Source organism: Ursus arctos, unplaced genomic scaffold (assembly GCF_023065955.2).
Source record: "Ursus arctos isolate Adak ecotype North America unplaced genomic scaffold, UrsArc2.0 scaffold_6, whole genome shotgun sequence".
NCBI classification, from domain to species: Eukaryota; Metazoa; Chordata; class Mammalia; order Carnivora; family Ursidae; genus Ursus; species Ursus arctos.
The window spans coordinates 52,724,156-52,740,790 of NW_026623078.1; the positions used below are offsets into that span (position 1 = coordinate 52,724,156).

The window sequence follows — 16,635 nt, forward strand, 5'->3', positions numbered from 1 at the left end:
CCCCGTCCTCCCTTCAGTTCCTAGTAGAGTCGATTTTCTTTGTATCTAAGTCTCCCAGCCAAAGACTACCATGAACACATCTGTAATCAGGATGACATTTATTTAGCCTGCTTCAGCAGGGGACCCTTAGGGACAACTCAGTAAGACAGAGTTGGGAGGAGCTCTTCATAGTGTTTGGGCTTATACTGGATAAGTGTAAGGAGGGATTCCAGAAGTGACAGCCAGCTCTGGACTGGGTACAAGAAGACGGTGAGGCAGCCTGGAAACTGGGTAACCATTGTTCAGAAGATGAGATAAGCAAAGCAAGACCGAGGATGCCTTTGTCAGGAAAGCAGTGGTCCCTCAGAAGGAAGACATGTTACTCACTTCGTGGCTGTGTTACTGTCTTCTGAGCTTCTGTTGGCAACGTTCCTATGGGCATTGTCTGTGTGCCACTGGAAGTAGTAGTAGTAGTCAGTGGGACTGATTTTTATTTTCTCAGTTGTGCTGTGCTCTCCTAGGACTCTGTTGCTCTTCTCCAGAGTGCTTGCACACAGTTTGTAACTTTTTGAATGAATGACTTTTTAAGGAATGTGTTTCTTCTCCTGGACCAGAAGCTTCATGAGAGCAGAGACCTCTTCTCTTTTGGTTCAGTTTGGTACCCATAGCACCTAGCATGCTGCCTGATACAAAGTAGATGCTCAGTCTTTATTGGAAGAGTGGATGAATGAATAAATGAATGATAAGACCTAAAGAAATTGGTGGCTGATCAAAGACATGGAATCAGAAAATATCTGATTTTCTGACAGCTGAAGAATCATTTGTCTTTTTACAGTAGATTCTTAGCAGATGTCTCTTTCCTCCCACCCAAGAAAAACATTAGAATTCAATATTCAAAATTTAAATATAACAGTCTAATATTGCCTGATATCTCAAGTCCTTTCAGGGTAGTCATTAAACTATATGTTACCATACCTTCTTTACTATCATTTTTCTCAGTCCAAATGAAGAAATGTATGGATGCATTATATCAGATCACAGTAAGGTATAGTGATGTTGGCTGTCTGCCTGCCTTTGGGCATCCTACAAATTATATTAAAAGGTTTCCAAACAGTTGGTAACTGTAACTGGAATGACCCTATAATCCCAGTACTAAATCATGTAAGGCCAGATGACCCATTAATGTGATCAGGTCTCATAAAGGATTATGGTGTTTCCTGGGTGGAATAACCTCTTTTTTTTTTTTTTTTTAAATTATAAAGACAATGTAAGAGAATTCAGGATACAATTTTAACCTTGAAAAAAGTAATATCCACATTGCTAACATGTCTACTATTTTTATTTTTTCAAGTTCTTGTCCATATGTACTCAGTTATTAGAGTAGGGTTCTTTATTTTAGTCAGCATATAGTTGACAGTCTTTTGAATCTGAGCAGTTGTGGTGTATCACACCTTCTCACATCACCTGGGGATTAGAACCATTGACTTTATCAATCCACTGTGTTGTAGTAGGCTAGCCTATCCTTAGGCTTCAGAGTTCTGTGGCATGGATGGTAGATTGACTGAGCACCACGTTTACTAGTACTGGTTCACCCTGTGTTGTTACTACTGGTCACTGCATATTCCTTCAAAGAAGACCTTGGAAGTGCATCTCCTCTATCTCTTCCTTGAATGCCCTTTTCATCATGCTACCTTCCTACTCCAAAATTTCCTAATTCTTAACTATACTAAGTGTAAATACCTTTTCACAGATCAGCCCTGTCCAATAGAACTTTCTGCAACGATGGAAATTTTCCTTTATTTTCTCCAATGTAGTAGCTACTAGCCACATATGGCAACCTAGTACTTAAAACTGTGGCTGCTTGCCGTCTGGAACTAAATGTTTGACCTAGATTTTTAAGTCCTTTCTTCATAATCAAATCAAGCCTATGTCCTTGGTCCAATGTATGCACCACATTTGTACCTATCATTTTGTCTTGGATCATGTTGGTCCTCTCTCTGCTGGATTACTTTTTCTTAATTCTTTCAATTAATGCAGCTTCTCTGTAGCTCCCAGGGATTAGAGCAATCTCCACAATTTCCATGAAATCTTCCTGTAATCTTGCTGACCTTCCTTTCCTGATAATGCCCATTTTGTGCTTCTCCAGCTACTGGGTCACCTGAATGAGTGAATGAATGAATGAATGAGTGAGTGAATGAATGATTCTAAATAGACTTTCACGTCTAGTCATTTGCTGTATTTTACTTCCATTTGTTGTTGCTTATGTGACTTTACCCGTCTTCTTGACTAGATTTTCTATCTTTTGAGGCCAAGACAGTGTTCTGTATATTTTCTGTATTTCTCTTGGCACCAATCAGTTGGTGGAGCCCCAGAAAATTCCCATTGAATGCTTTGTTGATTGATTGATTGATTGATTGATTGATCGTTTGATGGCTTTCCTCCTGAGAGGCAGGAAAGTTGTTTCTTTGAAAGTGATACTACAAAAGATCACAGTGGGGGGACCGGGTATGTGTGGTCAGTCAAGTGCTTTTTCATTCTGTTATATTCACTTTAGGATCAAGAGTTGAGGCTTTTGTGCATCTGCTTTTGAAAGGGTTTTAAAATATAACAAAGTGCATCCTACTTGCACTAAATAACAAATGGAGATCTCTGGATCCAAGCCTCCTTGTGTGTAATACTAGGACTTAGAGCTTCCCTCCAAAACCTACTCTTACAATATTGTGATAATGATGATCTTAGAGAAGGGTACTGAATATGGTCAAGTGATTACTATATAATAGAATTTAATACACACATACAGAGCTCACTATGTACCAGGTACTGTACTTAGTACTTCATATCTATTAACACATTTATGCCTCTAATCTTGAATCACTGTAAATGAGCATTTTACAGAGGGAGAAAATATGGCCCTTGCCTCAGTTTATACAGGTAGCAGGTAAAAGAGTCAGAAATTGATGCTAGACAGTCTTCCTAACCACAATACTGCCCTATGCTGTGTATGCTATGTGGTCTCTTGGTAATCAGTGTTCCATTAACTCAGAATTTGTGACTTTTGGACTGAGCATTGGAGATAATAGAAAATGGAAGAGATGTCTTATGTGTTTGAAGAAACATGTTCCAGTACCTGCAGACACTTTTGGGACACCTGCAGACATGTGAATATGGACATATGAATAATATGCAAAGCACAAATGCCTTTTCTGTTGAGTGTAATTCTCAGTGTGCAGGTGATATGCAAGTTCTGTGCACAAATGGTAACTGTTTTCATTGTAGTTGAAAACACAATACTAAAAAATGTGTTATCTTCCTTTCTGAAGTAAGGATAAAACAGTTTGGGCACATTTGTTACTTTTTTCCCCTTTTTTGCATGATGACTTACCTGTTTGTTTTAATTTTGATGACTTTTAAATTTTGCAGAAATTCCGGAGTGCTTCAGTTGGGGCTGAGGAGTACATGTATGACCAGACATCAAGGTAGGCTACCAGGAGGTGCCTCTAGAAACTAATGAACTAATATCACTTTAAATGTACCCCAAGTTATGCTTTTGAACCTTTAAAAGAAAATTATTTTCTCTATACAATGACTTCTAAATTACTGTTTCCAATCTTGACCTGTATTCTGAGGTCTGTACCCTTTTTCTGTCCTTCTGTTGGTTAGATATCCCTTCTTAGGTGGTTCTCTGAATCTCAGACACATGGGCCTCCAACACAGCATGTGAAAAAATGGAACTCTTTGCCTTTCTTTTTCTCTTTTTTCCTTTCTCCACTTCTTTCACATCTGTTCTGCTTTTATTTCCTATTATGGCTAATGATGTAAGCATCCTCCAGCTACCCACTCTGCAGGTGTAAAGATCTGCCTGACTTTTTGCTATACTTTCATCTTGCTTGCCAAGTGCTGAACCTTCCTATTTTACCTGTCCTGTCCCTTGCGACTTACTCTTGGTCATGTTCTGAACTGTTGTGATATAACTGATCTTCCTGCCAACACTTTCTTTTCCCTTCTGTTCCACTGTACACATATTTAGCTGCCAGCTATCGTACCCTGTGTTGCCTTCCATGTACAAGCAATATGAGAGGTATGAGAATAAGATAGAACCTCTCCTTGCAAGAGGCCCATAGACTTTTGGAGGGGAAATGTAGTGATGGACAGTTGTAATACAGTTTGCTAAATGATGAGTCAGTCCTGCTACAGAGGTACTTAAACAGAAAGCTGAGAGGACCTATAGGTCTCTGTGTGGTGGGGGTTGGGAGGGTGGAGGAGGGGCACTAAGCTTGCAGGAAGAGACATTTGAGCCACATGTTGTAGGACTGTGAGCAGGAGTTTTCCAGGGAAAGAAGGAAGATTAAGAACATTCTAGATAGAGGAGCCAGGGGTTCAAAGACCTTGATCATGCTCATGCCTGTAGACAGGAGAGAATGGCAAGAAATGAATTGATCTCTCTCATTTCACAAAATTTATCGGACCATTTCAGACAGGATTAAACACAAATTACTCATGAAGATCGTCAGGGCCCTCTATGTGCTGGTCCCTTTTTACCTTAAACCTTGTGTCCCACTGCATTTCTTGCTGCTTTGCTTTTACATGTGTAGCCCTCTTCTGTTCTCTCTGTTTCACCTGAAGTCCTCCTGATCCTTTAGGATCTTCCTCCAACCTTAGGCTCCCCAGTCATCCTCCCCAGATCATCCGAGTCAGAATTTCTGTGTGTCATGTTTGTGAGGGGGAGGGTTAAGGTGGGGAATATAGAATTCCAAATCACCTTCTAAAATGTGGAAATACATATATAATAAGCATGCTATAAACCCAAATCACCATGTAATCAGCTATCAGGCTGGTGAAAAGAGCTTTGACCTGCCAGTCACAACCTGCCTTCTCTTCCTGCTGCTGTCATTGCCCACTGGAGTGAGCGAGTTTCTCAGCCTCTCCTCACCTGTGAAATGAGGAAGATGGTTTTACTTCCTGTGTTATGGATAGACTTGGGGGAGCATGTACTCCCCGAAATTATATTCGGAACCATTTCTGTTCACATGTGCTTTTTTCTGGGGAGAGGGTTCACAGCTTTTCATGTTTTTTTTTACGCAGTCTGTGCCCTAGACAGGTTGCAAGCTGCTGATCTAGGTGATTCCTAATATTCTGTCCAGGTCTCAAATTTTATGATTCAGTGGCTGTATTGAAATTGCTTTTTCCAGGCAAAATGACAGTGAAATTGCTTCTGTCTTGAATGATTTATTTCCCACCCTGTTCTAAGATACATATTCTGGAATTTGCTTAGTTTATCAGCTTACACGTAAGGTTTTTATCATGGAAAGAGGAATACTATTATGCCCTTCCAATTTCTTTCTCCTTATGAAAGTTACAAAAAAATTAAACATTGTAGAAATATTTAACATAGAAAATAAGAGTCTCCCATAATCTTGTAAGTAGACCATTTTAAGAGGTGAACTTTGAGGCATTTTTAGACCCAGCCTTTCAAAGACTATAAAATTAAAGAGCTAAGAAAATAGATAGGCCCAGTGAAGAGCTTCTGATGATTAAAAAAGTGCACAAAGCATTGGTTATTGGATTATTACTAGGAGACATCCTGCAGTGTAGCAGAAATAAATATTTCTGAAAGAACAAAAAAGACAATGGTTCATACTTGTTGTTTATTTTAAATAATTGATACATTCTTCAAAGTTGGGAAAATCAAGTGTTTTTGTTTTGTAAATTAAATAATATTTTTAAAATATTAGGGAAATTGTGTAGAGCAGGGATTTGCAAACTTTCTGTGCAGTGGGTTAGATAGTGAATGTTTTAGATTTGGCACACTATATGTCACAGCTACTAAACCCTGCTGTTGTAGTGTGAAGGTAACTGTAAACAAGACCTAAATGAATGAGCATAGCTGTGTTCCAATAAAACTTTATTTATAATAATAGGCAGGGAGCTGGATTTGGCCAATGGATCAAACTTTGTTTGCAGACTCCTTATTTGGAGCAGTAGTGAGACCCTTTCATGAATTCTTTTGTGGTCTTAAAAACAGAAAACAAAAAAACAATCTGTTATGGAACTAGATTCTCAATAATGAATGTCTGAGTTTCAGATTTTCACATTTTGAAATGTTTTAAAGTGCGTTATAGCTATTTGCAACATCTTGGTGTTATAAAAAGAGGGTTAAGTATAGGTATGAATTGAACAAAAGCTTTCACACATTTGGCTTACTGCTAGCATGAAAGTGGCAAATTCTATCACTTCTTAAGCCTCAGGCATTACTGATTGCCCTCCAAGACCTAACAGGTTCTCCTGGCACAGCCTTGCATAATTGGACAGGCACCTCATGGACTTTCTCCCCTTCTAAACCATCTGGTTTATGAGCCACTATTAGAAATGTTGTGTACATTGTATTAGCAGTGACCTTTGGTCCGGTCGCATCTCTTTTGCCATATGCTGTGTTTTGTCTCTGAAGTAGAGTAAATATTGGTTAATATTCATACAAAATGCTATAAATGTGAAATTGATTAGGAAGGCAGAAATGTCCAAGCGAGTAAATCTGACCACTGTTTGTTTTCTGTTCACAGTGGCACATTTCAGTACACCCTGGAAGCCACCAAATCTCTGCGTCAGAAGCAGGGGGAGGGCCCCATGACCTACCTCAACAAGGGACAGTTCTATGCCATAACGCTCAGTGAGACTGGAGACAACAAATGCTTCCGACACCCAATCAGCAAAGTCCGGGTATGAGCCTCATTTCTCAAATAAAGTGCAGAGGGATCACATGAAGGGAATTGCTGCCTCGCAGTCTTGTGGAAGGGTGTGGAAAAAATTCCAAAATAAATAATTCTAGAACAAATGTCAGAGAGTTGGAGCAGGAGAACTTACTGGCTTACAGTTTATCATTTTAATCAGTAACCAATAAATGCCAGGGAGGGGACATGGTTGGGACATGCTTTCTGACTGTATCCAAGGAATTTTCCCAGCTTCCTTCATTGCCTTTGTGCTACCTAGTTGTTATTCTTGTTTTCAATCAATTGATCTTAATTTTTCAAGCAAGTAGCTGTAAGTCAGACCTTATTTGTGGGCAGGAAAAGAGCCACTGCTGTCTTCTGTATGGGAAGATATGATTTATTCTGTGTCCCTGGGTCCTTTGCAACTTGGTTAAAAAAGCCTTCTGCAGCACAGTGCTTGCTTACTCAGGAGTCAAGTGAGGCATGATATGATCCCTACCAGGAGTGACTTGGTGGAATTTTTACCTTTATGAGTGTTAATTCTGTTTGTGGGAAATGGAACTGTGCTGGAAGCCTCCCAGCTTCTGGCATTCTTGCTGCTGCCAAGAAGGGAGGAAACTGGTAATCCTTCTCTACTGAGAAGGAAAATCATAGCAGAGCTCTCTGAAAAGAGGTTGAAGGGCTTTCCTGCCCTATTGTAGAATGATTTATTTTACATGCTCTGTGCACAGTGCCCACCCCACCTTATTTTGTCTGTAGCTACTGCCTCCTGAGCTCTTCAGCACATTGAGAAGAATGCCGTGCTGTGTGTAGAGTGTAGTGAGTTTATCCCCATTCCAGACTTCCCTGCAAAGGTAACAGATGAGGTAGAAGAGAAAGAAGAGTATTTGGTCACCTGCTGGCCAGCTCGTCTGTTGCTAGCTCTAGGTAAAACAATTTCAGTGGTGATGTCTGAGACAGCAGGGTTTTCTGGCTTTGTTTCAGTGAGAAGGATAAGGAAGGATTGCTGCTCATTTCTCAGTCCAGCGGTTCTTCCTCCCTCCAAGTCTGTCCCAGTCCCTGATCAGAGCTGTAGGAGGCAGGGCAGTTGAGAGTGATAGGAAGATGTGGAGCTCATGTCCCACGCAAGGCTGAGCCCATTGCAGGTGGAAAGGTACCTGGTGTGTTGTGTGCCTGCCAGGGGAATTGGTGTGTTACTACCCTGTGGTCAAGGCTGTGGCAGAGGGATGCCTTCCTCCTCCTCCTCATCTTATTGGTGGAGGGATATAATATAATAACCATAATAGTAATAACAATAATAACAATGACAGAGAGATGCCATAATAATAACAACAACAAGAGACACAAAATAACAAGTAATATTTATTGGGTATGTCTTCTCTGTGCCAGGCCCTATGCTAAGTGCCATATATCTAGCAATTCGTTTGAAACCAACACACCCTATGAAATAGGCACTATTTTTATAATATTGTAGATGAGGAAACTTGGCCTTTTAGAGGCTAGTAACTGGTCAAGGTTACACAGCTAAAATGTGAGGGAACCAGGATATATCCCAGGCAGTCAGATTCCTGGATTTATTCTCTTAACCACTAAGGTACACTGTGTTGAGTCACATGGAGGGCTAAAAGCCAGAGGCATTTTAGCCTGGGATCTCCCTCTGGATATATATGCTAGACTTCACACCCCTGCACCCTCACATGTGGATGCCTGGTAAGAAGACTCTGGATAAACTTACTTTTTAAAAAACAGTCTTGTAAATTATAAGGAAGTGTATAACTCATATACACCCTCTTAACAACACCATTATCAGCACCCTGAAAAGATGGTGGATGGTTTGCATTTTAAAGCCATGACAGTAGTTTTGAGTATAGAGACTTTTCCAAGAATTCTGCTTCATTGAAATCATGTAAATAATTTATTATGGAAGTTTTCTTTTCATATGTTTCATTCTGGCCAAAATGAGCCCTCCTCTCTTAAGGACTTCAATCTAATACACTTGGAGAGTTAGAACGGTGTCTCTCAGAGGGGATCTTTCTTATTCCTCAGCTCTGGGAGAGCAAGCAATGTGGAGGAAAGAGGGATGCACTTGGAACTTACCCGCATTGATTTTGGAGAATAGCATTTCATTCTGAGTTGAAGCATGTACGCTTGGTAATAGCATTTTCAAACTGCCTTTCTGTTTATCACTGAAGACATAAATTTACAGACTCAGAATATTCTATTACTTAGGCTAAGGTAGTCATTTGCTAGAAAAAAAAATTACCTGTTATTTTTATTTTGGAACAGAAAGAAATAAACACCAGGAGACCATGGAGTGAACTTTTACATATACAGTAGTCCCCGCCCCCTTATGTGCGGGGAATACATTCTAGGACCCCCCCCCCCCCCCGCCCCGTGAATGCCTGAAACCATGGATGGTACCGAGCCGTATATATGCTATGGTTTTTCCTCTACATACATCTCTATGATAAAGTTTAACTTCTACATTAGCCCAGTAAGAGATTAACAACAACAATAGTAAAATGGAACAGTTGTAACAGTTATAAAAGTTATGTGACTGTGGTATCTCCGCCTCTAAATATCTTATTATACTGTACTCACCCTCCTTCTTGTGATGATTTGAGATGATAAAATACCTATGTGGTGAGATGAAGCGACATGAATGATGTGGGCATTGTGACCATAAGTTAGTCTGCTGCTGACCTTTGGGTGATAGATCAGAAGGCACTCATCTGCTTCTAGGTTATGGTTGACCAAATGTGGGTAACTGAAACCATGGGTAAGGGGGACACCTGTAAGTGGCAAAGTTTGAGGGAGCAGGAGAGAGAAGAATGAAGAGCTTGGAGCTCATAATTCCACCAGCCCAGAAGTGGTTCCTCTTCTTGTCATTTCTCCATGTACCTTTGAGGTTCATGCTGCCTGTGAATTCAAATAATATGGATATATATTTCTAAACTAGTGTTCCTATCAGATACCTGCTTTCTTGTGTAACAAATGTTCACACATACTTTGGGAAGAAGCCAGATTTTGAATGGACAGTACAACTGCAAGCGTGTATATGGAATCTATAATTGGTCAGGCACCAGGGCTACTGTCCTTGTCGTCTTTGAGTTTGAAGTCAATGGGGAGACATTGCCATCGACTGGATAATCGTAAATAATTAGTAAATGATTACAAGCGTGTAAAATGCTACAAAGGAGAAGTTATTAAGGAATGAGAGTCAATGAGATGTTCTGGAATAGTAAGAAAATGTCTAAGAAATATTTTGGTTTTGGAATAAGAAGGAGAGAGCCAGTATCTCTGATACTGCAGTTAAAGGGATTTTGGGTGGTTTGTTTGTGTTGGTAACTTCTCCATCTCGTAAGTGACAGTCAATTAATGTGTATTTAGTTTAATGTGGGTTTTTATAATTTAGAACCAAAATGGGTTTGGGATTCTTATTTCTATAAGATATAATTAGTTTCTCAAGCAAGTACATCCAAATTGTCTTGAAATGAATAAAATAGTTGACCATGTCTCTTTTGGTGTGTGAGATATCTGTAGCTTACATCTGTGTTCCTCAGTATGAACTCATCTTGTAGTATTTCTCTCATTACCTTAGTATTTCTCTCATTACTCCAGTATTTCACCCTGAGGCACTTAATTAGGCTAGAAGCAGATGCTTGCTTCTTTACAAATGGCGCCAAATTCAACATTTAAGAATACAAAATTTAAAAAATGTGTTTGTTTTCAGTACAAAAAAAAAGATTTTTTGGTATTCCCACTCACCTCACAAAACAATAAACATGCTATTAATTGGTTAATTTGGTTGTTTATGACTCACAGTAAAAATGATGTGGGGGGCGCCTGGGTGGCTCAGTCAGTTAAACGTCTGACTCTTGATCTCAGCACAGTCTTGATCTCAGGGTCATGAGTTCAAGTCCTGTATTAGGCTCCATGCTGGGTGTGGAGCCTACTTAAAAAAAAAAAAAGTGATGTAGGATTCTTTTTTCTGTGTACTGTTCTCTTTCCCCAAGCATTTTTTAAGTAGGCCCGTTTTTAAACAAAAACTGTACAGCTGTAGAACTGCCGGAAGTGGAGGCTGTGAAGCCACAGAGACACCAAACAGAAAGTAAGATGTATGGTTCTCCCCTCTGCAGAGTGTGGTAATGGTGGTCTTCAGTGAAGACAAAAACCGAGACGAACAGCTGAAATACTGGAAGTACTGGCACTCCCGGCAGCATACGGCAAAGCAGAGGGTCCTTGACATTGGTAAGTTGACCTTGGCCTTCCTGTGAGGTCTTCGGTAAATTGACATGTTGTCATGATGCCAAGGAGAGCTCAGCACACAACTCACAGCGAGGACCCACATAGCTCTTGGGAAGATGTGCCAGGCACTAGTCTGGACGCTTTTCCTTTGTTAGTACATTTAGTACAAATAGGCGGAGACAGCAAAATCAGGCTAAGCTGAGTGCAAAGCACTGTTTGTTCTATGGAAGCCAGCTGTGACTCATAGAATAATAGTGATACATTTGGATTTGCAAGGACTATGCTAGTTTCTAAAACGTGTTTCCATGCCCTCCTGTGTTTGGGCCTAACGGCCAGTCCGGCAGACCAGATGAACTCCTATCTCCCTGTGACATGAGTAACCCCAGGATCATTTGGCTCTAAGGCACTTGTGAGGGTCGCCAAAATGGAAAGTGGCTCTCTGGTTCCCTTCTGCTCCACACATGCCTGCTGTTGATAGTACTAGGTGGTCTAGCAAATGAAACCTTTGAAAAATCTTTTTCAGCAGTAGAGGAGGAACAGATCTGGCAAGTGCATTTTCTGGAGTCTGTGTATTCTTAAACATGGTGTCTGTTCTCTAGAGACCAGTAGTCCCCTGGGTGGGACTCAGGGTTAGGCCAGGAAGGCAGAGCCCATGCCAAATGGTCCCATGGAGGGAATTTGTTGCAAAGATGGGGAGGGCTGAAGGCACTGTGAGGCAGTCCAGAGATGAGCAATAGCAGGAGTCTGCTGCTATTCGCTGTAGGCCTGGAGGATCAGAGAGAGGAGGTTGTAGGTGTTGGGGGAGCCACCCAGTAAGAGCTTGAACCATAGTGGGGGCTGCCCCAGCAGGAGCTGGGACCACAGACAGAGCAGCTTTGCAAGAGGAGGAAGAACCACAGAGGAGTCACTGCCAGACACAGCTTTCAAAGAATGCCAAGAGGGAGGAGAAGAAGGAATGCCCTGTTTTCTCCCTGCCTCCTCCTCTCCCACCAGTGCTTCCGAAGGGCCAAATTTACCCTGAAGCCACTGGGTACATGATCCTAGCAAATGCAGTTTGCAGGAATCAACCGGGATACAGAGTAAGACAGGGGAAGTCAGATATTGAATCTTAAGTTTTTAGAGATTACTTAAAAACACTGACAGTAATATATGTGTTTCTAAGTAATTTTAACACTTTATATGATGTTTTTATAAGAAATAAGTAATTTCTCATCTATGGGCTTTCTTACCTCATTTTGCAGACCAGGAGGCTGCAGTCCTAGTGAGTGTAGACAAAGTAAAGGTTTCCATTGTGTGTATCAGAAGGTATTATTGAGCCATTGTTTTGATTTCTTACATACTGCAGTGATGGATTTTTTAGACCTTCCATCTCACCCTTGCCAAGGTGAGTGATCATATTAGGGTTAGAGACTCACAATAGAACATATTGAAACCGATTGTTGGTTTATCCTGCAAGAAGGTTACACCCCTCCTTGCCCCAGTGCATGCCTGTGTGTGTACACACACACACACACACATACACGCACACACACCCCTCCTATTAACTAGTCAAACATATTTATCTAATAAACCAGGAAACTGAAGCCCAGCGAGGCCCACTGACCCACTTTTCCAAGGGACTTATCCTCAGATGATTAGTGCAAGAGCTAGGATAAGACAGTCTTCTTCACCGAGCTCATACACGGAAACTACGAGATCGATTGACTAGGACAAGGAGTTGGGGATACTTGCCTTAACCTGCTTTGTAGCTGATCTGCGTAGAGCAGAGGAACAATTTTATTTTATTTGAAAAGTTAGCCTTATAATTATTACCCAAGAAAATGAGAGGAGCAATTAAATAGAAATATGGACTAGGTCCAAATAAGGCAAATAATAAAAACATTTCACTGGCTTACCTGTTGGTTCAACTTTGATATTGTTATAAGGTTTACTTTTCTTGACCAGAATCATTTCTCAGCTCTCACAGGACTTCAAATCTTATCTCTCTTCTTTATTGCCTCTTGCCTGTCTTCGGACTTTTCTCTGTAACCCTTTACACATGCATGTGCACACATGCACGCACATGATTTATCTTTGAGATTTAGGACTTTTACTAAGAAGCTTTGTGGCTCCTCGGGCTACCTGCCCCGAAGCCGAACCCAAGGAGTATTAAATCAGTCCCTTAACTTCAAATGGAAAATTGATTTTCTGACCACAACCTCGACCTGACAGCTATTCAACAGAGGATGAGGAAATATGCAAAAATCTTATATAATTCTTTCCTTTACTAGACTTACAAAAAAAATCAAACCATGTGTTCCTCTGCCAGTGGATGGTTAACGCCATCTCCAACCTAAAGGCGGAGCTGATGCTGGGATGGTGTGTACGTCTGTGTGTGGCACCCCATCAGCAGGTAGCTCTGGAGTGCAGTGCTGAGACATTCGTGAAGGCTCCACCTTGGTTCCACAGGGAGGTTAGCCATGCCTGCTGACAGTGAAGAGAGGCTGAAGGGTGCATGTGCCATGTAGTGGCCAGTGTGGGTGGAGAACCCTCTAGTAGCCTAAAGAAAAAGAAGAATCCAACGTTTTAAAATGTTTTACCTTTCTTAACCTCCATGAAGCTGGAGGTTATAGTCAGGGCTCCAAGGTTGCAGTTACTAAATCTCCACCAGTCACTGTGGTCACCAAGTTCAACCGGGCCCTGTAGGCAGTGACCTTGAAGCTGGGATTTAAGACTGAGATAGGGCCCTTTCACTAAAGCAGAGATTCAGAGCCTGTGTTCTTCGGAGTCTGAGGGTGGACTTAGGGGAACCTCCAGCTTCCCAGGTTAGGCACAACACAGTTTTGTGTGTAGAAGTGTGCATATTCTTCTCGTTTTTCAGGGTTCCTGGGATAACCAGCCCTCCTCCAGCTCTCTGCCTCTCTACCTCCACTCCAAGCAAAGCCCAGTGGAGCTTTCACCTCTCTTCATATCTTTCCTTACTCCGTATCCCCTCAGCAGTCATGCTGAAGAACTGCTCTGTTGTCTCCTGTACCCTGAAGTGATGGCTGGTGAACATTCTACATCTGTCCTAACTTGCATTTATCTCACTTGGATTAGAATGTTGGTTGCTCTTCAGGTCTGCTCCTCATCTCCCACATACTGCTGATCCTCTGAGTAGCTCCTCAGTGCTGGTTGCCAGATGGGGAGAGAACCCTCAGTGTCCCCACTGGAGTCGTTTCTGTGGGTCTGTGCAAAGGACAGCGGGAGCCTGAGGGCCTAGGGTGCAGAGAAGGAGGCTGGTCCTCAGAGCACGTGCAGCCTTGGCTCGCAGGTTCCTTGTGTCCTGATTGGAGTTCACGGTGAGGCTGCTCCTGCGTCACACCAGGCACGGCTGTCCTGGGGCAGATACTCACACATTACGTGGTTTGTTCCCTCACTTTTTGTAGGTCTTTGCTTGTTGTCACCTTATCAAAGAGACCTTCCCTGTCACCTTACTGAGACGGCACACCCTCATCACTCTCCAGCCCCTCTACCTTCATTATATTGCAGAGCATTTATCACTACCCTGCACGTTACTTATGTATAGATGTTTCTGTGTCTCATTGCACCCACCCTCCAACTAGAAGGTAAAGCCCACGAGGGCAGACCCTTGTCTGATTTAGCACAGGGCCTGAGACATAGTGAGCTGTCAATAAGTATTTCCTGAATGAATGAGTGAATGAGTGAATGAATGAACAAACACGTGGATAAAACTCTTATGACACTGACAGAAGGCAGGGCTCTGGAAGGAGTGAACTGTGTCTTAATAATACCTCCCATGTGTTCCTTGTCTTCTGGCACCAGGCTCTTTCTATACATATATAAATATTTTGTCCTTTGTCCTCAAAACATCTCATTTTGTTGTTTAAAAACTGAGGTGGTGAATGGTAAAGAGTTTTACCCAAGGTCTTGTACCTGGTAAGTAGTATCGGTGGGATGGAAACCCAGGATGCCTGGTTTGCACTCCTTGTTTTTTATTATTCTCTGTCCTTGCTCCACTGTACATCATCTTTGTATGGCAACCCCTAGGTAGTTCTTGGCCCCACTAGGCCCTGATGGCTAGTAGAGTGACTGCAGACATCTCTGACTGACCTTGCACTGACGTCCTGCTTCTCGCCTCTGTGCCTTCCTCTCCAGACGTTGAGAACGTTTTGCAGTTTAGGGGTTGGGACTCTTGGTTGCTGCTAGTTCTAACATTTCTGAAGCCAGTTCAGATATGTGGTTCTTGTACATTAGGCCATAAACTATTTTGTTTGGGGGAAGGTGGGGGGGAAGGAAACATTAGCAATTAGTTCTTACTTGATAAAAGTAAAACAAACAGACCTTGGCCCTAGTGGCTCCTGCTGCTTTTCAAAACACGCGAGCAGAGTTCTCCAAGCCTCACAAGTTCTTTCTTGTGAGCTCGTTGAATAACAACAATTATTCCAGGTCATAAATGAGTTTACATTCTGCAGCCCAAGGAGTGTTTCTGTGCCAATTAGACCTCAGACCTCCTGTGTGGAAGAGCCACTTAGATTGTTTCTGTTGTTTGCTCGTCTCTGATTGTGGACGTCCCCTTTTAAGGACACAGGGTTAGTGCTGTTCCCTTGTTAGTTCCCACCAGCTTGCAGAAAGGCCTAGTTACTCCATATTCACTCAGCAAATAGGCCAGACCTTTCGTTAGGAACTAGCAATTCAGAGGTAATTAGGACAGAGCCCTGTCCTCAAACTGCTCGAATCTGGAGGCAAGACGATGAGTGGCTAAGATGTCACACAGTGAATGGTGCCCTGGAGGAGCGCTTCCCTGAGGAGGTGTTTCTGAGACCCCTCTGAAAGGACGGCAAGAGCGCGGCAAGAGCGCGTGAGGTGAACAAGGTGGGGGAGGGTGCTGCAAGCCAAGGAGACAGCACAGGCTTCTACAGGAACCAAGGCAGAAGAACCAAAATGAGATTGGCAGATCATTTGATCAAGTCTGATGAAATTGTTAGCACAGTGGGAGGGGGTGGAAACTGCTATATGTACTAGTGAGACTGTTCCTTGCTGGAACTAACACAGAGGGTAAGGTGAAGGAAGGAAGTCTTGAGTAAATGGGGTTGAGGAGATAAGAGAGAAGCGTTTAGTAGCTGTGGAAGGGCTTGCTTTTTAAAGGGGAATCGTAGGGACGCCTGGGTGGCTCAGTCGGTTAAGCGTTGGATTCTTGGTTTCGGCTCAGGTTGTGATCTCTGGGTCATGAGATCAAGCCCTGTGTCAGGCTCTGGGGTGAGCACAGAGTCTGCTTGAAATCTCTCTCTTTCTTCCTCTGTTCCTCCTGCTTGTGCTCTTTTTCTCTCTCTCTAAAATAAATAAACAAATCTTGAAAAATTAAAAATAGGGGCACCTGGGTGGCTCAGTCAGTTAAGCATCTGCCTTCAACTCAGGTCATGATCCCAGGATCCTGGGATTGAGCCCCATGTCAGGCTCCCTGCTCAGCGGGAGCCTGCTTCTCCCTCTCCTCCCCTCTTGTGCTCTCTCTTGTTATCTCTGTCACTATCTGTCTCTCTCTCAAATAAATAAATAAAATCTTAAAAAAAAATAAAGGGAAATTGTAGGGTGACAGAAATGTGAAGCATAGATGGGATTTGCTTCTCTCAGCTTCTGAAAGGAGTCCTGAGTAAAGCTGTTCCCATGTGGTACATGCTAAAACTCCAGGCCTCCTATGGAGGCTAATCAAGCCCAGCAGGGTATG

The 16,635-nt window shown here is 42.2% G+C and overlaps 1 protein-coding gene across 3 annotated transcripts in view; it reads left to right on the plus strand.

Moving 5' to 3' along the window:
* The window catches only part of GRHL2 (grainyhead like transcription factor 2), a 156,236-nt gene that overhangs the window by 60,897 nt on the left and 78,704 nt on the right, over window positions 1-16,635 (plus strand). For all 3 annotated transcript variants that reach the window (XM_057308103.1, XM_026495617.4, XM_057308102.1), the window contains exons 5-7: window positions 3,400-3,455; window positions 6,537-6,693; window positions 10,823-10,934. In XM_057308103.1, the coding sequence (XP_057164086.1) occupies window positions 3,400-3,455; window positions 6,537-6,693; window positions 10,823-10,934 (325 nt within the window). The remainder of the gene's footprint in view (window positions 1-3,399; window positions 3,456-6,536; window positions 6,694-10,822; window positions 10,935-16,635) is intronic.